The sequence below is a fragment of the Trichosurus vulpecula genome, chromosome 6 (assembly GCF_011100635.1).
Source record: "Trichosurus vulpecula isolate mTriVul1 chromosome 6, mTriVul1.pri, whole genome shotgun sequence".
Classification (NCBI taxonomy): Eukaryota; Metazoa; Chordata; class Mammalia; order Diprotodontia; family Phalangeridae; genus Trichosurus; species Trichosurus vulpecula.
Window position 1 is genome coordinate 167,461,578 of NC_050578.1, and position 21,516 is coordinate 167,483,093.

Genomic DNA, 21,516 nt, shown 5'->3' on the forward strand with positions numbered 1-21,516 from the left:
TTATCTGTGTGACCCTGGACAAGTTAACTTTTTTGTACCCTAAGTAATTCCCAAAGACACATCTAAAAAGTAAATATTGATTGCAATTTGCTTTAGTGAAGGAACTTTCCACACTGAAAATGACCTATGTTGACAAAAATCACAGCTCCTTCTAGCATTTGGACATCTAAATATAAATAGTTAATTTTAGTCCATATTTTGTTCATTGATTTGTTGGTTCATATTAGTTGAAAGTGTAGCTAAATTCATAATAAAAATTATTTTGTAAAAAAATTATTTGGGGAGGAAAAAGATTATTGAAAAATTCATGACCCCAAAAGGTTGTAAGCTATTTGAGGTCTTCTACTTCTTCCAAGTAGATCCTGGGAAAGTATTTGTTGATTGATTAAAGGATAAGATTACTAGGATCTTGGAATGTTAGAAATAGGGAGGCTCTTAGAGGTTATCTAGTCCATAACCATTTTACAGATGGGAAAAGTGAGGTTGAAGGAGGTTATATTTTACTCTTTGATCAAAAGTTGATAGCTCTGCCCTCTGCCACTTATCATTCTGGTATATTCTATACCCACTTGGATTACTTGGCCTTTCACCCCCCAACAGTCACTGACTCTGGCCTCATGACTTGCCTAGACCCCTCGGACTGCCTGCCTAGCATTACATGTCTACAGTTCAAAGAAAGTCACTTACAGCTCATGGTCATATTCTTTTGTTGTTCATAATGGAACACTAGATAGTTTCTCTAGGAACACTGGGTCCTGGCCTTGCTATGGCTTAGCTGTGGGAACTTGGCCAAGTTACTTCCCCTGTCCAGGTTCCAGCTTCTACATCAAAACAATGGGATTGAACTGGATATTCTCTAGGGTCCCTTCCAGCTCTCTGATTCCGTTCTATTGGGAGGCGTGCACACTCACTCCAAACTAGACCCAGAACTTTCCAAAAAAGATTTCTCTGAAGTTTCTGACCTTGCTTAATTAAGACACAGGGGAAGAGCACAGAGCACATGGGACCCCTAGTGGTTCAGTGGCGAATTACTGGCTTCAGAAAACTCATTGTGAACGTTCCTTCATAGGTTTACTCATTTAACGAATGTTTTTACAACTGGAAGAGACCTTGGAAATCATTCATTTCAGTCCCTTCGTTTTTCAGATGAGAAAACTGAGGCCTAGATGAAGGTTTAGCGACTTGTCTGAGTTAGTGGTATTTATTCATTAGATTATTCATTGAATGCCTGCAATGTACAAAGTGCCTGGCTAGGTAAACATTGCCTAACAGTTCGGGTTAGCAGAGTTTGCTTCCAAACTAAGTACAGGCCAAGAGGGCAGTCACATACATGGTATGATTTGAGGAACACAACAAGGCCCTACCTGGCTGAATATCTAAATATTCTCTCTCTCCCTCTCTCCCTCCTCTCTCTGTCTCTCTCTCTCCTCTCTCCTCTCTCTTTCTCATCTCTCTCTCTTTTCTGTCTCTCTTTCCCTCCTCTCTCCCCCCCTCCTCTCTCTCTCCTCTCTCCCTCCCTCTCTCTCTCCCTCCTCTCTCTCTCTCTCTCTCTCTCTCTCTCTCTCTGTATGTGTGTTTCTCTGTCTCTGTCTCTCTCTTTCCTGTGCACTTGCATGTGAGATTCCAATCATTTGAGTTACCCTTCAGGGTTAGGGCCTTGCTTCCGGAAGGTCCTTATTAAAATGCAAATGTGTTACCTAGAAAGGGCACATGAACATATTTGTATTCATCAATATCACAACTGATCAAGGCTCAGTAGCAGGGGATCATAATCACTCTGCCTCTCTGGGCCTCAATTAGCTCAACTCTAAAACGAGAGTGTTGGACTATGTGATCTCTGAGACCTCTTCCCTCTTGACGATTCTGCATGATTTCTGAGGGCAGCTAGGTGCCACAGTGGAGAGCGCGCAAGTCCTAGAATCAGGCAGACCTGACTTCAAATCTGACCTCAGACACTTACTGGCTGTGTGATCCTAGCAAGTCATTTGACCCTGTTTGCCTCAGTTTCCTCATCTGTAAAATGAACTGGAGAAGGAAACAGCAAGCCACTCCAGTATCTCTGCCAAGAAAACCTCCAATATAGTAGTGACCTATTTGTGATATATGTAGAGTTGGAGACAAATGAACCAACCCCACAACAACAATGATCATCTGAATGATCTCCGAGGCATCTTCCACCTCGATGATTCTGCATCACTTGATGACTCAAATTCTCACTCTGTATGAAGTATGAAGGCATTTAAAACTTCTCTGGCATTTTTAGCCTCAAGTCCATAGTTCTATATGTGTATTCTGGGTACCAGAGAAGAGGGTACAAAAGAGGAGGCAAAAAACAGGAGGTAAAAACTGCCTAAAAATAACAATGCTGATATCTTACAGTGTATGGCCCTGCATACAAGAGCCTTGTGAGAATGGCAAGGCTGGCATCATTAGCCTAATTTTACAGAAATGAAAGAAACCAAAGTGCAGAGAGATGAACTGAGATGCCCATGTTGTGTTTGTACTTTGTTTTCAAAGAGGACCATGGTATCAGGGAAATGATGACATGACTTGCAGTTGACTTTGATTTGAGTGAAGGAGGGCTGCGCAGGGTCATCAGACTCACTTCCTCCTCCAGAGCCATCTGGGTCCAGTGGGCAAATTGTCTGTCAAGACAACTGGAGATGGCCCAGGAAGCATCAGGAGACCAATGCTGTGTGATCATGTGTTAGAAGACAGAGCTGGGGCTAGAATCTAGGGAGTACCCACTCCTATCATGAAACTGTGTCTACTGAGCCTACTCTAGGGCAGGCCTGCACAACATATGGCCCAAGGGCCACTTGCCTGTAAAAAGTGTAGAGTTGCCACTGTGTACTCTCTTCTGTTTGTCACATGACCGGCAACAACCAACCATCATCAGTCTGCCTCTAGTCTAACCTATCTGCTGCCCCAAGAAGTTTAGCCTATTTTGATTTTGGCTCCTACTTACTGCCAAGTTGGGCAGATCTGCTCTAGGTTCTCTTCCCTTACTTTGGCCAAGTCTGGAGGCAAGTATATCTTAGAAAAATTTGCTTCAAGCATCAACCAAAAGTGACCTCAGGTGAATGAGTAATGAAGGTTCTCACTGGAAGGCTGTTTGATCATCCCCCAAAGATAGAGCCTTCTTATTTTTTTTTTAATTTTAATTCAATTTTATTTTCAGTACCAAATTCTCTTCTCCCCTGTCTCATTTATTTGTGCTATATTACTCCCTGACCAAAAGGCCAACCTAGAACTTAAAAGCAGGGGCTATTTAACTTTTGTGTCTCCCCTCCCCTCTCCCCTAGCACTTATCAAAATGCCTGGCACATAGTAGGCACTTAATAAATGCTCCTTTATCCATCAAGGAACAGAAACACAGTCATACCCACCCTAATAACTACAGGGTGGTTCAAATAACATCCAATGCCCACAAACATTCTCACACAGAGAGGGTATAAGAAGACGTATATCTGCATCATGGTCAACTTTTGGTTCCCATTCCCAGTTTCCCATCTCTCCCTCCCCTCCAAAATTGCTTTGAGAAGATGGATTCTCCATACATGGCTGGACTCATTGACCCCTAGGGGCTATTCATTTCTATACTGAGACATAGTGAACTGGAGCCTTTTACAAATGCACAGATTTGAGTAGTCAGATAAGACTAAAGGGTTGGAAGGAATCCTTTGGAGTCAGAAGCTGCATTCATGGATATTCAGGAGCCAATAGCTACCAACATCTGTAACATCAGGCCCCCACCTCCTCTGGGCCCAACTGGACTACAACTTGCCATGGCAGAATCACCCCGTGAAATGTAAGAGACCTAGCCTTCAAGTAACAGGGGCCAGAGTAATCACTGTTACATAATCATCATCACCATTATAATCATCATCATCACCATCAATCATCATCATCATCACCATCACCATCATCACCATCACCATCACCATCATCATCATCATCACCATTACCATCATCATCATCATCATTACCATCACATTCACCACCACCATCATCACCACCATCATCATCATTATCATCATCATCATCATCACCATCACATTCACCACCACCATCATCGTCATTATCATCATCATCATCACCATCATCATCATCATCACCACCACCACCATTATCATCATCATCATCATCACCACCACCATCATCATTATCATCATCATCATCACCATCACCATCATCACCATCACCATCATCATCATCATCACCATTACCATCATCATCATCATCACCATCACATTCACCACCACCATCACCACCACCATCATCATCATTATCATCATCATCATCATCACCATCACATTCACCACCACCATCATCGTCATTATCATCATCATCATCACCATCATCATCATCATCATCATCACCACCACCACCACCACCATCATCATCATCATCATCACCACCACCATCATCACCATCACCATCATCATCATCATCATCATCATCACCATCACATTCACCACCACCATCACCACCACCATCATCACCATTACCATCATCATCATCATCATCATCACCATCACCTTTACCACCACCATCACCACCACCACCATCATCATCATTATCATCATCATTATCAGCACCATCATCATCATCATCATCACCACCATCATCATTATCACTTGGCCCTCATAACAATCCTGTGAGATAAGCACAGCATGTATTATTATTCCCATTTCATGAATGAGAAAACTGAGGCTGAGAGGTTAAGAGATTTGGCCAGACTAATACAGTTAATAGGTATTTGAGCTGAGATTCTACCTAGACCTTTCTGTGCCCAAGTTCACCTGTACCACACTGCCTCAGGATGTCCAGAATCATAAGGCTTGGCAGTAAGCAATAGCTCAGCATATACTGGTAACTTCTTCCATGTAGAGCAGGCTCATCTTGACTGCCCCTTCCACCAAATACAGTCTATGAGTCTCATCTATGTCTATGCAGAGCTGTGTGTTCAGGGAAGTTAGAGCTGGACACTGTCCATTAAGACCTAATGGAAGAAGTACAACAGCCTCACTGTTCTCCCTGCCTCCACGTTCTCCCCTTTCTCACTCTTCCCATGGAAGACTCCCAGATTAATCTTCCCAGAATATGACTGCCATCTTGGCCTTCTCCTGCTTTATTGCCTTCAGTGGTGCCGTGCTATCTACAGAACAATATCCAAACTCCCCGCTAAGCCTGGCATTCATACATCCTGGGCCCACATGCCCTTTTCTACCTCATCTCCTATCATTCCTTCCTATATTGCCCCGCTCCGGTACCAAATGGACCTGTGGTTGTGCCTTGAACATGCCATGGCTCCTTTCTACTTCTTTGTCTTTGATCTTGCTGCTCCCTCCCCTAGGAATGCCCTGCCGCTTCCCACATTTCTTTCTAACCCTTCTTCCCTTCAAGATTCTGTTCAAAGGCTTACCTCCCCTGTAAAGCCTTTCTAGAACCCTGAGGTCCACACTGGCCTCTCCTGACCCTGGTCTCTTACAACACTTACCAGGTGGCGCATTTGATGCTTTGGCTAGGTGATGCAGTGGAGACAATGCTGTGCCTGGAATCAAGAAGACCCGAATTCAAATCCAGCCTCGGACCCTTACTAGCTTTGTGTCCCTGGGCAAGTCACTTAACCTCTGACTGCTTCATTTTCCTCAACAGTACAATGAGGATGATAATAGTACCTATCTTGAAGGGTTGTTGTACATAATATTTATAAAGTACTTAGTACAGTGCCCGGTATATAGTAAGCGCTTAATAAATGGTTGTTTCCTTCCCTCTTTTTCATACCTTGTTTGTGCTGTGATTTAGCGTTTCATAGGACTCGGTCTTCTCCCTCCCCGTGGGATTGTCAGCTCATTGAGAACAAGGGCCATGTCTTATACGTCTTGTATCCCTCCACGGCAGCTAGCACATAGTAGGGTTCTGCAGACAGCAATAATAGTTAACATTTATATAATGCCTACTATGTGCCGGGCACTGTGCTCTACAATTGTTATCTCATTTGATCCGCACAACGACTCTGGGAGGTGGGTGCTATTATCCTGGCTATAACAATTGCTTAGGATCATATAGAGTCAGAGGTTGGATTTGGACTCAGGTCTTCCTAACTTCAGGCCCAGCATTCTATCAACCATGCCACCTAACTAGAAAGGGAAAGGAAAGAAAAAGTATTTATATATTCTCTCCTACGTGCTAAACACTTTACCAATATCTCGTTCAATCCTCACAACAACCGTGAGGCAGGTGCTGTTATTCTCCCCACTTTGCAGTTGAGGAAACTGAGGCAAACAGACGTTAAGTGACTTGGCCACATAAATACTGAGTCTCTCGGGCTGGATTTGAACTCAGGTTTTCCTGAATGTAGACCCAGAGTCCTATCCATTACTCTATCTAGGTGTCTCAAAGCTATTATACTAGTGGGTTGGGAATTTATCTGTAACAGTTATGTGAAAGAGCTAGTCCTTGGACTAAAGTTAAAAGGAAGGACAGGATAAGGCACAGCTGAGTTGAAAATGTGCCCTTAGCTCCGTTAAATTAGCCACACTGCTACCCAAACTCAATTCTCCTGGAGCAACAGCAACAATACATGTTGCCTCCTTTCCCCAGTAGAGAAACCAGATCAAACCAGCCTCCAGCCCCTGATTAACCTTGGGCTTTTAAAGTTACTATCCCTGGCCTCAGTCTAAGTCACCACAAGGAACATCTCCCCACCCCTTCCCCTCCAACTGAAGAACTTTCCTGTAATTCCAGCAATAACCCGTTCCCATAGTTGGAGCATTTACAGAAGCACGCTCCTTGGTATAGATAGCTAGTGTGATTGCCAGCGTGTCCATTTTACAAATGAGAACTCTGAGTTTCAGTGATGTAAAGCACCTAAGGTCATGAATCTAAGTCAGAGCCCAGGACCCAAACGTAGGGTCTTTCGCCCTGCGTGTGGGGCTCTTTCCAACAGGTCACACTGTCTCTAAGGAGCCACATTTCTGAGAGCCCAGCCTGTTCCGGGCAGCTCCTCAGGTCTCCACTGAGGACACTGCTTAGACACTGAAAGTGCCCCACCCACAAAGGCAGGACCAGGTAAGTGCAGCAACCGGAACCTAGAGCACCAGGCCCCACGCCCACTGTTTAGCTCTTTTGAATTTCCTGTCTCCTTGTTGATTTTAAATTCGATCCCTTTGCACAAAAGCTGTGATGAATGACACCTGAGTCATCACTAATACGTAGAAAAGGATTTCTCTGCCTCTTTCATTTCAACTTCTGGAACTCGAATTTCGGGTTAGGCCATGGCTGGAGATGAGCAATTCAGAATACTTAAGGAAAAGACCATTTACCAGAGGCAAGGGAACTCACACCTCAGGCTGGCAGGCCTGCTCCATTTAATCTGGAATGGGGTGGATTCCTTTGGAAACTTGTAGTCTGTTAATAGAAAAATATGGCTCTTTGCCTTGTAGCTAATTCTGGAGGTGAAGGGGAGGGAGCAGAAGGGAACGTGACCAACTCCTTGTTTCAGTGCCTTTAATTCCCTGACCCCCTCCACCCTGCTTCTGAGCAGGCCTAAGCAGCTCCCAGTGAGGCCTCTCCCTCCTTTTCTGGGTTTCTGTCTTTGTGCTTATCATACTCCTCTTTGTAGCACAGATAGATAGATAGATAGATAAATAGATAGACAGACAGACATAGAGAGAGATATTGATAGATGGATGCATACATATATATCTATCTCTTCATCTATAATATATTGGGGTTCCCACGGAGGACTAGCACCTCTGGTGTGAGGGCTTGTTGAGCCCTTTTCAGGAGTACTCATCCACCTTTGGTGTCCCAACTCTCACCTATGGCTCCAAGAAGGTTGAGCATGCACGGTGGCCACACCCCAGTAAAAACCATCTAGGCAGATGGTCTAAACCAGGCTGAGGGTAACTGACAGGCCTCAAACCTATCAGTGAGTTAAGGGAATATCTACCCAAAGCATGTGAAGACTTCCCCCATTGGAATGGGTAGATGAGAACAATCTGTTCCAGTGGCCATGAGGGTGGCTGAAGCAGGCTCTGTGGAGTGCTTAGAGCTTGGTCAAATATCCAAGACACCCATATCATACACTGCATCGTGGGCCATCACCAGTTATCCTGACTTGTCTTGACACTGGATTCCAATGACTCCGGAAGAGAGAGTAAGGCCAATGACTTCAAGCAACTCTGCCTTACTTAAATCCAATTCACTCGAGAGACAAGACATCACCCTATGATCTCATTAGTCCTCTTCAAAACGAAGGACAAACAACAACTCTGTGTGTGTGTGTGTGTATAAACACACACACATATGTATATTTGTGAAGGCAGCTAGGTGGCTCAATAGATAGAGTGCTGAGCCTCGAGTCAGGAAGACACTGGAGTTCAAATCTGGCCTCACACACAAGTTATTAACCTCTATTGCCTTAATACACTGGAGGAAGAAATGTCAAACGCTCCAGTATCTTTGCCAAGAAAACCACATGGACAGCATTGGTGTGATGAGGTCCACAGGGTCATAAAGAGCTCGACATGGCTGTACAACAACAATGTATATTGTATATACATTTGTTTTCTAGTAGATGGCAAGCTTCATAAGGGAATGTTTTCAATTAAATGAGAATATATATATGTATGTACGTATAATATTGCTTTGCAAACCTTAAATAGAAATGCTAATTACTACTTTTTTCATTTTTGTGTCCTTAGCATCTAGCACTGTAAGTATTTTAAAAATTGATTTCTCTTCATTCTCCCTTTCTCCTGCCCTTCTCTTCCCCTCATGGGAAGGGGTTGAAAGGAACCTTAGAGGATATCTAGTCTTCCGAGGCTGGGATTGTTTTCATTTTGCCTTTATAGTCACCAAACATTTGTGAAGTACTCCCTCTGTGCCTGGCACTGTGTTAAGGGCTGGACATATGAAGAAAGGCAAAAACATAGCCCTTACTTGCCTTCATGAGGCTCACGTTCTAATAAGGGAGACAGCATTGCAGTAACTGTCTGCATACATCGAGCTATCTCAAAGGGAAGGCACTAGGGGTGAGCCCAGGGAGGGGATGCCAGGAAAGGCTGCCTGCAGAAGGTGGATTTTGAGCTGAGTCTTGAAGGAAGCCGCAAAAGCCAAGAGTCTGAACGTACAAGGTGTCCTGAAAGTCTTAGCAGTTTTTCACTTTAATAGCATCACTAAGACTTTCAGGACCCCCTGAATAAAGCTGGCACTTCATGAGCATTTGTAAGATTGAACTGAATATTGATCCAATGTTGAAGTTGGTGCTAAGGGAATTTGGCCAATAAAAATATAGAGCCAGCGAACTGGTACAGGGCATAGTGCCAGGCCTAGAGTCAGGAAGATTAATCTTCCTGAGTTCAAATTTAGCTTCAGACACTAATTCACTGTGTGACCGTGGACAAGTCACTTAATCCTGTTTGCCTCAGTTTCCTCATCTGCAAAATGAGCTGGAGAAGGAAATGGCAAATCACTCCAATATCTCTGCTAAGAACACCCCAAATGGGTTTACAAAGAGTCAGATACGGTTGAACAACAACAAAATGGGCCATGGTTTCCTTTTCCCTAAAATGGGGGAGTTGAACTAGTTGATGTCTATAGGACCTTTCCAGCTCTAGATACCCCTGTCCCGTGGATTCTAGAACACAACAGGGATCTTTTGAGCAACAGCACCTCCCCAGGTTCGGGAACGTAGGTGCTGGTCACACCTGGTACACTAGATGAAGGAGGCGGGGCAGCCTATTCCAAAGTGCAAAGAACACTCTGGATTCCTGCCATCTGCCTCCCTAGTAGATGATTTTGGAACTCAGTCCCAGAGAATGTGAACAGGAGAATCTCAATCGTTTTTGCTTTATGACTTTACATTATATATGAAGGTCCAGATACACTTACAGCTTTAATTACTCCACACAAAACCTGTCATTAAGAATTCAATAGATCATTTATTTGATGATGCAAATCCCTTTCTGGGGCTGAATTTCCTGGGAGATGGTGACACTGACTAGCTATATTTTGACCCTCAAAGGTTTTCAGTTACCCCTCTATCCAGGCATGGCTTATTAGTTGAAACAATTAGGAAAACAAGGGTTATCACATGAACTTTAGCCTGGACTTCATCTCAGCAGGGCCAAGATTCGGTGTGGTGGTGGAGATCATTGTTTCAAGTCCCCAGGGACCTGAACAAGGTAATTAATTCACTTCTTTGGGCTTACGTACCAAGTAGGTCAGCTTCTAACTTTTCTCTCCTGCGAATGAAGTAATCAGTCTGTGTAATACTGAAACCCAGAAGGCTTTTTATCCCACAGCCCTCAGTGTCTGCTTAGCCTGTGTGTCCCCAAACAGACCTCTCAGTCTATACAAGGGCTCTCAAACCGTGTTCTCCAGAACTCAATAATTCCCCAGATGTCCACTCAGTTTCTGTGTTGAATTTCATTAGTGGGGGGAGAAGAGAGGTGGGGGGGAACATTGATTTAGCCCTGTTTTTGTGCATGTGAAAGGACTGGACTTTTTTCACATTTTAAATTTGATTTAATTCAACAAGCATTTCTAATGCTCATTCAACGGGCAGAGCACTTTGTTGGGCATTGGGAATGTCATAGGAAGAAAAATAAACTATATCCCTGTGCTCTCTTGGAACTTACAATCAAACAGGGAGGGGAATCTGTGGCCCCCTAGGTCCTCAAGCACAGAGGTGCACTTGAGGACCTAGAGGGCCACATGCAGCCTCAAGGCCACAGGTTTCCCACCCCTGAATAGGTTTGTGGGAAGATATTATTTCTGAATTGCTTCCCTTCAAGGAATAGCATAATAAAAGGTGTTTGGTTTTTTTTTTTTTAAAAAAGCTGAATCTGGAGTTAGGAGAGACCTAGGTTCTGATCTCAGTTTAGACACTTCCTAGTTTTGTGACCATGGGCAAGTTATTTAAACTTCTGTAAGATGAGGATAATGCTTGCACTGTCTACTTAGTTGTGAGGAAAACATTTTGTAAATCTGAAAGTGATATTCAGGGCTTCCCAAAGGAGTGCAGTACCCTAAGATTTGGGGGACGTTTTGTATAAATGGAATTTGTATTTTATCTCCAGATTTCACCATTATCTATACCAGGGGTGGGGAACCTGCAGTCTTAAGGCCACATGTGGCCTTCTAGGCCCTTAAGGGCAGCCTTTTGACTGAATCCGAATTTCACAGAACATTTGTGTCCTTAAGGTGGCAGTGACATATTTGTTCTTAAGTACAATAGTGCTCCATACCAGAAAGTAACCAGTACTAGGTGAAAAATGAGTTCCATTTGTTTTACTGTTATCCTGAGAAGAAATAACATAAAAAGCACAGTAATTTTATTACAGAGCAGCTAGGTGGAGCAGTGGACAGAACACCAGGCCTAGAGTCAGGAAGATCTTGGGTTCAGATCCAGCCTCAGACACTTACTAGCTGTGTGACCCTGGGCAAGTCACTTAACCCTGTTTGCCTCAGTTTTCTCATCTGTAAAATGAGCTGGAGAAGGAAATGGCAAACCAGTTCAGTATCTTTGCCAAGAAAACCCCCAATGGGGTCACGAAGAGTCAGACACAACTAAACAACAATAACAAACAATGGAAATTTTATTACAACCCCTATGACTTCCATCCCTAACTTTATTTTCTTACTATCTCATGATTTTTATTATTAATAATTTCAAGAATTCTTCCCAACCCTCTCTCCTTTTTTCATAGCAACATGGATTAACCAATCAATATTTCATAAGGGCCTACTGTGAATCATTTTCTAAAAACTGGTATTATTTTTGCTTTATTATCACTATGCTATAATATATATATGCATATATATATATATATATATACATGTGTGCACACACATGCACTTTTACAATTTTGACAAGGACCCATGATTTCTTTTTTTTTTTTTTGGAGGGGGGAAGGCAGGGCAATTGGGGTTAAGTGACTTATGACTTGCCCAAGGTCACACAGCTAGTAAGTGTGTCAAGTGTCTGAGGCAGGATTTGAACTCAGGTCCTCCTGACTCCCGGGCCACTGCTAAGGAGCCATGATTTCAATGGTGTAGGTCTGGCCTCCACTGATGCAAACTACCATCCCTTTTTATGGGGTAGCCTGTTTTTTAGAGTCACTACAGCAACCAGAAAACCAGCCTGAGGCTTTCTGCCAGACAGTAGACAGTCAATCCATCAATGCAGACCTGTACCCAGATCCCTTTTCCAGCACGGAAAGCCGGAAGGCTCTAGCTTGAACTTGTCTGTTAGAGAACCAAGGGCTTAGCATAGCATTAAAACATTACCACTTGATCAAGGTTTTAGGATAGATATATATGGCTCTATAACTTCAAAAAGTTTGATAACTACTGTCCTAGACTAAAGGTATAAACTGATAAGACTCAGGGATTAGAGGGAAACAACTTCCACACTGGAGCTCTGCAGTTCTTCGGTGGCAGCTGCTACTACTGTTCACAAGAAGGGCCCACCTAGCAATCTTGGACTGTTTAAGCTAAGGCTGCTGGGTAGGATTGCTTAAGCTGCATCAGCAACTCAACTTGCTGTCCATATGCCCAGCAAGCAGAAGGAAAAATGCATGCATGGGCACCCCAAGAAAGAAGAAGGGGATAGGGCAGTATGTCTTTGTCTTCAAGGGATTCCTGAAGGGAAGTAAGGTTATCACATATTCCTTTTTGTTCATATGTAATATATTTGTATATGTATGTGTATGTGCATATATACACATACACAAATACATATTTTATATATATGTATATGTGTGTGTATGTGTGTGTATACACAATCATAGAATCTCAAAATTGAAAGGAACCTTAGAGGTTAAGAAGTCCACGACCTACCCAACTTATGAACTCCATTTACATTAGCCTGCATAAATGGTCATCTGGCCTCTGCTGGAAGACCTTCAGTGGTAGGGAGACCACAGACTTGATATAGCCTCATTTGTGGATGGTCCTCATGGTGACTTTTAATAATCTTTGTATAACAAGGTTCAAAGATCATCCTCCTTCCCCACCAAAAAAAAAAAAATACCCCTTTTACCTACTTGCAAGTGTCAAAAATGCCTTCAACAGAGAAAAAGCTTATAATTAGAATTGAAGTCTACGATCTTGTTTTGTTTTTATCTAGAATGGCACTGATACATTTTAGGCCTTGTTTGAGGGTTTTGCATGTGTGTGTGTGTGTGTGTGTGTGTGTGTGTGTGTGTGTGTGTGTGTGTTGTATGTGTTTTAAATAACATTGACCCCTCAATTACATGATAGAGAAAATCTTAATATCTGGCTTATGAAAATGGTTCAGAGCTGGAAGAGTCATGGAATATTCATTTAAAGTGCAAAAAAACCCTTTAGCTGTTATGAAGTCTAATCCCCTCAGTTTCCAAATGAGGAAGCTGAGGCCCAAAATGGGGGCAGCGATATGCTTAAGGAGTTTGGGGCTTGGAGCCTAAGTCTTATGACTCTCATTCAGCTGCTGATGCTTCTTTTACTGTAGACTGCCTCCTGGAAGCTCCCCCACCCCTCCAATTTACAAATGAAGAAACCGATGCCCAAAGAGGTGAATGACTTGGTCTCCCCTCCCCCCATAACACAGGTAGTAAGCAGCATAGTCGAGATTCAAAATCATGTTCTTTTACTCCCAGATCCAGCATTCTTTCAACCTCACAGATTATGCTTTAGCTATAATCAAAATACTCATAGCAAACACCATGATGAAAAAAATCCACATGAAGAACCTGTCGATCACTTTTGCGACCTTCTTCCACTCAATTCCTTTTGCATTATTGGTCCGGTGATCTTTGAGGCACTTAGCAATGTACTCGATATTCCTCGTCAGGGCTGTATATCGGGCACAGTAACTGTCTCCCTCTTTGGGATTCTCGCCCTGGGTTCCCAAGTCATTGTTTAAAACTCTACTGATTTCCTTCTTTCGGGCAATGTTACTGTCTCTGTTCCTGGGCCCTTTCCTGTGCAGCTCTGGGAGTTTGCCATAGTCCTTCTGGTGATGGTCTCGTTCTTTGCTTTGGCGTGGGCTGGCACAACTTTCCCCAACATCGTAAACAAATAAGATCTTGGACATGTACTTCAAGATGACTATCCTTGCCCACTGGGGTACTGGTTTGGCTTCAGCACCACAGAAGTGGATATTCATCACCATGATGGTCAGTGCAGTAGATGCTGTTATCAGGGCCATTGTTGCTATATAGTACTTGCCTCAGATTAAAAAAAATACAATTTGCATTAAAAATTACTTTTCTTTCTCTTCTACCCCTACCCCTATACTTCCCAAGTCAAAACCTTTGTCCATTCTAGTTTTAAAGAGCATATAGAATTCTATTTGATCAGACATCAAAATTCTCGACTCCCAAGTTAAATCCACTATCCACCATGCCTCTTAATGACTTATAAACCAAAGGGGTTGGATTTGATGACTTTTAAATTCTTTTCCAATTCTAACAGCCTGTGATCTATGCCAATTGAAAATCAATCATGCAGCCTGTGATCTATGCCAATTGAAAATCAATCATGCAATAATCTGGGACTGACTGATCCAAGCCCAAAAGCATTTATTAAGTATCTACTATATTAAAGACAATAGGAATACAGTGACAATTTATTAACTACCTAATACATGCTCTGCATCATCATTAGCAGCAGCAGCATGAACATCATCATTATTATCACTGTCAATCTGTGACTCATTCACTTTGAGCACGTAGCCATCTTTGCTATTCTTAATACAACCACTGTTACTGCTACTCACCTATCAGAGGTACATTCTCAGAAGGAGGCATAATCTCTGCAACCATTAATTGAAATACGGTCATGGCCAAGAGGACAGTGACTCCCAGGGACACTTTTTCACCAGAGGCTGCTGGGAGGTAAAAACTCAAGGGGGCCAAAAAAGATATTAGCACACATGGGATCAGCAAGTTAACAATATAGAAAGAGGATTTCCTCTTCAGAATAAGCGTAAAGGTTATGTCTGGGTAAGGCTCAGAGCAGCACCCATAAGTGATTACATTCTTGACTGCAGGCATTCCATGGATTTCCCACTCCACATCTTCAATGAAATCAGAGAGGTCTCCACTATCCAATGCATTAAATATATCCACTTGATTACCATTATAGGTCCAGGAACCAAAGGTCAGGTTGCACTGCTGATCATCAAAAGGGAAATAAGATACATCAACTACACAGGAACTCTTGGTTATAGCCGGGGAATCCCAAGTGATAAGTCCATCATATCTGAGGACCACATTTGTATTCACTGGCTCTGAAGATTCATCATCAGCTCTAAGTGGGGGGGATAAGTGAAAAAATAAAAGCTGTTCATTAGAATGTAGTTTAATTCATCATCTCATTTCCTTCCCAATTTTCTCATTCCCCAAAGTAGCTCTCTACCTTTTAACTTTCTACATCAAAGTCTCCACTATTCTACTAGGCATGAAGGCTCAAGGAGGCAGTTATGCTCAGAGGGTAGAGCACTGGACCTGGAATCAGGAAGACCTGACCTCACGTACTTACTAGCTACAGACCCTGGGCTAGTTGACTGATCTTTGTCTGCCTTAATCCACTGGAGAAGGAAATAGCAAACCATTCCAGTATCTTTGCCAAGAAACTCCCAAGGAGAGCATTGGCATGCTATGGGCTACTCTATGGGATCATAAAGAGTTGGACACAGCTGAACAACGACTTAGGCTCAAAAGTTTAGAGTTGTTCATGCTTTCTCCTTTACCTTATATTCAGTTAATTTCCAAGTCCTTTTGAATTGTTCCTTTGAAACACCTCTTCTGAATGGGAGGGAGAAAACATTTGTGACTTGGGGCAGAGGGTCGGTGAAGGAGAGATTAAGGAAGGCTTCATAGATGAGATGGCACTTGAGCCAAGTGTTGAAGGAAGACGAAGATTCTGAGAGGTGGGGATGAGGAAGGGATGCATTCTAGTCCTGGGGGGTTGCTGTTCTAATTGCACTGGGATAGGAGGAGTGTCAAGGCTGAGAGAGAGAGACAGCTTGGCTGGAGGGTAGAGTTTGTGAAGAAGAGTGGTTTGAAGGCTGGAAATGTAGCCTGAAGTTATACTGTCCAGGGTATTAAACACCGGGCAGAAGAATTTATATTTCATCCTAGGGGCAATGGGAACAATTGAATGTTTTTGAGTAAGATCAGACCTGTACCTTAGCAAGACTATTTTGGCGGTGGCATGGATGGTGGAGGACACACTGAGAAGGAGTAGACCAGAAACAGGGAGGCTAATTAGGAAGTTTCAGAGGATCCAAGCCTATACCAGATTGGTGGCCATATGAGTAGAGAGGACGAGCAGAAGGAAATATGTATTGGAGGCAGAATCGATATTGGTAACTGATTCAATATAAGTAGGAATGGGACAATCAAGATGATATAATAATAACAGTGATAATAATGATAACTAGCATTTATATAATACCTACTATGTGCCAGGCTTTGATCCTCACAACAATCCTGAAAGGCAGATGATAGTGTTACCCCCTATTTTATAGATGAGGAAACCAAGGCAAATAGAGGTTAAGTGACTTGTCCGAGGCCACGCAGTTAGTAAGGATCTGAGGCCAGATCAAGGATGACTCCAAGGTTACATATCCCAGGTAACTAGGGGGTGCCTTCGAAAGGAGTTGGATAAAGGAGGGTCTGGTTGAGGGAGGGAGGAAAGTAATGAGTTCTATAATCAATATGTTGAATTTAAGATGCCCATGGATGCGCCCCAGGCAAGGGACAAGGCAAGGCTCTTCCAAATGAATTTATTCCCCAGAGTGCTAACCAGCAGTGGTAATTTGGTCAATGGCCCTTTAGTGATCTGGAAAACTTAATGACAATAATTCACATTTCTATGACTCTTTAATGTTTACAAAGCACTTCTCTTGCCTCACCCTTATAAGTAACCATTTTATGGAAAAGAAAAGTGACTTGCCTACGGTCCCACAGAGGCAAAACCCCTGGGTGTAAGCGTCCTCTGACTTCAAACTCAGTGTTTTCTCTACACATCTCCCTGTCTTCCCTCTCCAGACTGTCAGATTCCCAGGGAGAGCATTACTTGCTGGAAGGACCTGATTAAATGTCCTTGGTAGTCGTCAATCTCCTATGAGGACATTCAGCATTTTCACTACCTAGATTTGGTGTTCCTTCAGAACACGAAAGTAATAAGAGCTAACATTTCTATAGCACTGTATATACATTATCTCATTTTATCTTTACCACCCATGAGGCAGGTGCCCCATTTAACAGATGATAAGTCAAATGTTTTGTCCAGTGTCACCTAGTTTTCAAGCAAGTGAGCCAGGCTTTGAACTCAGGTTTCCTTAATGCCAAGGCCCCTGTTCTATCTATTATACTGCCTAGCTACCTGTTCATCTCCAAGACTACAGTGGTATTGTTTAAAGTACCCAAGCTGTTTACTCAAAAGCGATTGGTGACTATTTACACATTTTTTACTTGATAGCAAAATGCATAGGACCCTCAGCCTCCACCACTTCTGTGTGCCTGGCGCCACCGAGCTAGGCTCTGGAACAAAGATAGAGAATAGTGTCATGACTGTGTCTCCCTTTCTTGGCCTAATAGGCAGCTAAGGTGGTAAAGGGCCCAGAATCTGGCAGGCCTGATTTCAAATCCTGCCTCAGATACGTCCCAGCCGTGTGACTCTCCACAAGTCACTTAACCTTGCTCAGCTTCTGTTCCATCATCTGTAAAATGGGGATAATATTGGCACCTACTTCACAGGGTTCTTGTAAGGATAATATGAGATGTTTAATAAATAAATATGACATTAATATATTACATACTTAACATACAAATGAATTTAATAGTAAGAATAAAACGCTTTGCAAACCTTAAATTGCTATGTAAATGCTAGCTAATATTAGTAGCGCACATTCTCAGACTGTTCCTCTTACATTAGAATTACAGGCAAAATAGCCATGAATATTCACTCAGAGTTCCCACAAACACATATACTTAGGAAATCGAAGCCAGAAGAGAGACAAGATGCAAAAATGCATTAAATGTTTCTTTAGATTGGTTGTCCAATTCCTACACAACAAAGGCTTCATTTCATGCCTTCTTGGAACATCCTTATGCTTAAATTCAAATAAATCACTAGTTGAAATACATGCCAAATATCTGAAGACAGCAACACACCATTAGTTTTGATTCCAACTTACTTGTTATAAAGAACAATATCCGGCCTCCATACTAAGTCACTGGGGATCCTGATGGTGTCTAGCCCATCATACTGGTCTCTATCCCACTTGAGATACGCATCGTACCAGATTTGGCGAATCCACAGATAGGCTGTCAAAATTTGGTTTCTCTCATCCTGCAAGAGGACTCGGGATGTAGATATTTTTAGACAACAACAACTCAACCAGATGTATCCTATCTCTAGAATACATCATCCACCTCTGCTTTATGACCATTTCAAGGGCTTCATGTTACATGCACAAGCAACAACTTTTAAAAATTCTCCTTCCCTAAGTTAGCCGACAAGCCCATCTTTTAAAATTATGCTTAGCTTAAAATGGGCAGATGCTCAGGTCCTATTTGATGAACAGATCAAATTTCTCATGAAAACATACAAGGAGGGAGGAATGGCAGGGACACAGAGAAAGAGTGAAAAGAGAGAAAGAGGAGAGAAAGAAGAGAGGGAGGGAAGGAAAAGGGAGAGGGAGAAAAAGAAGAAAAAGAGAACAGAGAGAAAGAGGAGAGAAGAGGGAGGGAGGGAGGGAAGGAAGGGAGAAAGGGGAAAAGAGAGAGACACACAGAGATAAAAAGAGGGGACAGAGAGAGAGGGCGAGGGAAAGAGGAGAGAAAAAGAGAGAAAGAGGAGAGAGAGAGAGGAGGGAGGGAGAGCGAGAGCGAGAGCGAGAGAGCGAGAGAGAGAGAGAGAGAGAGAGAGAGAGAGAGAGAGACAGACGTACATATCCATAATGCAGAGAAGGAAAGTGAAATCTCATAACAATAGGTATTCTCAAATGCAGAATGAGATACAGTATCTTTTAAACACACGCATGTACACACACACACTCTCTCACACGCACACCTTGTTTCTATTTTCTTTCTCCAAACAGATTTTAAAGGTCTTACAGACATTTTAATTTTGCTCATTCGCGTACCAGACGGCTGAGCAATCACGTGTGAGGAAAATATCAGGGAAATTAACACCTTTGTGGAGTGAAGACCTCTCTCCCTTGTCTCATCCAAGTCTCATTAAGCCTACATAAAATACCTGCTGCTCACTACCCTGTTACTACCCTAGCTAAGAAGCTGCTTCTTTTGAAAATAAGGTTGCCATCCTAAACAGCAGGCATCTGCTTATTGTTACTCACCATATCTTTAATTTGGGAGAGTGTAATCTGTAGAGTGACATTCAGTACTTTGTCTGTATCTTCCACTGGTCTCAGGGCATTGGAGTAATCTTCAAAAAGGTCATTAAATAGCTTTTGAGCATATTTTCCTTCTGCTGCCTCTATGACTGCATTAAAAAAAATTGGTACTGAGTCAATACCCAGAGCATAGTCTGTATCTCAGAGCAGAATGGGCTTTTAGCATGTGATGCTGTATATGCCCTCTTCTCCCTCCGCCCCACGCCCCCTCCCCCCAAATCAGGCTTGCCCCAGACTTGCTCCAAGAAACGGAGCTAGACTGACAAGCAACTTTTTGGAAGCATTACCAAGTATCCATCCCTTTCTACGATGGATGTATGTCCCTGGTCAGCTGTGTGCTTGCCCCCAGACAGCTCCCTTACACAGTTCCCCCCCCTATTCCCAGAGATCCGGCTCTTGGGTTTGATCCTCAGTCCCAGATATGCTAAGCCAAGATGACACATACAAATATACAACAGTTACCACCTGTCCTCTCACCTCTCAATCTTGAGGCTGCCCACAAAATCCAGCAAAGGGAAAAGCAAGAATGGGGCCAGTCCATCCTTTTCTTGGATGAAGTTGAGCCAGAGGCAGAGGCGATTTTCACTTTCTTTCACTCTATGAGAAATTATAAGACAGCATAGATGGAAAATCTCTGTAAGTCACCAGTAAACTCTGGCACCAGCTTCAGGCTTTTCTTTCTTGGGAGCAGCTGTCACAACCACCACAGTGGATGAGAAATCTCTTACAGTACTACCCAGTGAACCTGTGCTCGTGCTGACGTCCTGTGGCTCCCCGCTCTCCCCGCTCTCCCCGCTACATCTTGATCTCATGCTTGTTCCTCACTACAGGTAACCTGAGACCAGCCTGCTCTGCCCCGGGTGATGAATGAAGCCCGAGATGTCTGGAGCGTGGAGGAGTCAGGCCCAGAGTTAATAGCTTGAGAGTGAGGAAGGGAACCCCAGGTGATCCTCCGCTATCTTCACCCAGAATACTCAGATCACACATCTGGAAGGGCTTTGGAGGGGAGAGAAAGGGAACAATAGCAGAAATGGCCCCCCTTTTGCCATGAAAATTTCTTTATGCCTGAAGATATGGCTTTGTATCATGGGAATTTATTCAGATTCTCAGGGTCAACCCCTGAGAACCCTCACCTCCAACATACTGATATGGAGTGAATAAAAAGTTTGCTGAAATATTGACATCGGCTGAACAAGATAAAGTGTCAGAAGAAAAAAAGATGATTCCATAATTGAGACATTAGACTATTTACTTTCTTTCAGTCTTTCCACACAGATTGTTTTCCTAGTCTTTTAGTCTGTCAACTTTAGTATCCTCTGGGTTCTAGGATCCAGTTAACTTTGTGGGTCCAGAAATATATATGTATATATACATATATACATGTGTATATATGTATATATACATATATACATATGTATATATGTATATATATACATATATGTGTGTGTGTGTGTGTGTGTGTGTCTCTGTGTGTGTGTATAGGTATGTGTATGTGTGTGTGTGTGTGTGTGTGTACCTACCTGGCCTGTGCTGAGCTGGCTGGCCCTCGGAATCTGGCTCAGGGGCCGACCAAACTCACAAGAAATTTATATGTAAAGATAATAGCTAGCACTTGTAAGCACTTTAAAATTTACAAAGCCCTTTACACGTTATCTCAGTTGGTCACAACAACCTCAACAAGCTCACAACAATCCTGTAATACAGGCGTTATTATTTTTTCCAGTTTGTAGATGGGGAAACTGAGCCTTAAAGAAGCTGAGTGATTTGCCCAGGGTCACATGGCTAGCAAGTGTCTGTGGCAGGATTTGAACTCAGACCTCTCTGACTCCACGTCCAATGCTCTATTTACTTCAACACCTTGATGCCTCTAAGGTAAAAATGACATTGTTGATGATGATGCTGCATCTTCATCTTAATTTCAACATCTTCAATTCGACAAAATTTATGAAGCACCTACTATGTGCCATTCGCTGCGCACATTTTGGGGATGCAGAGACCAAAAACAAAACAAATCCGGTACCTACCCTCAAGGAACTTACAGTCTACTATCTTGTGCACAGTATTCAATGTTTTATCACCTGCAATTTCAC

General features: G+C 42.8%; 1 protein-coding gene across 1 annotated transcript; it reads right to left on the reverse strand.

Annotated features, from left to right (window-relative positions):
- Positions 1 to 13,681: 13,681 nt before the first annotated feature.
- On the reverse strand, positions 13,682 to 19,967 carry CHRNA9 (cholinergic receptor nicotinic alpha 9 subunit). Its single transcript, XM_036765509.1, has 5 exons — positions 19,904 to 19,967; positions 19,370 to 19,515; positions 18,206 to 18,360; positions 14,777 to 15,309; positions 13,682 to 14,226 (listed from the first exon to the last, which is right to left on the reverse strand). The coding sequence occupies exons 1-5, from the start codon at positions 19,965 to 19,967 to the stop codon at positions 13,682 to 13,684; spliced, it is 1,443 nt and encodes a 480-aa protein (XP_036621404.1).
- Between the last annotated feature and the right edge of the window lie 1,549 nt (positions 19,968 to 21,516).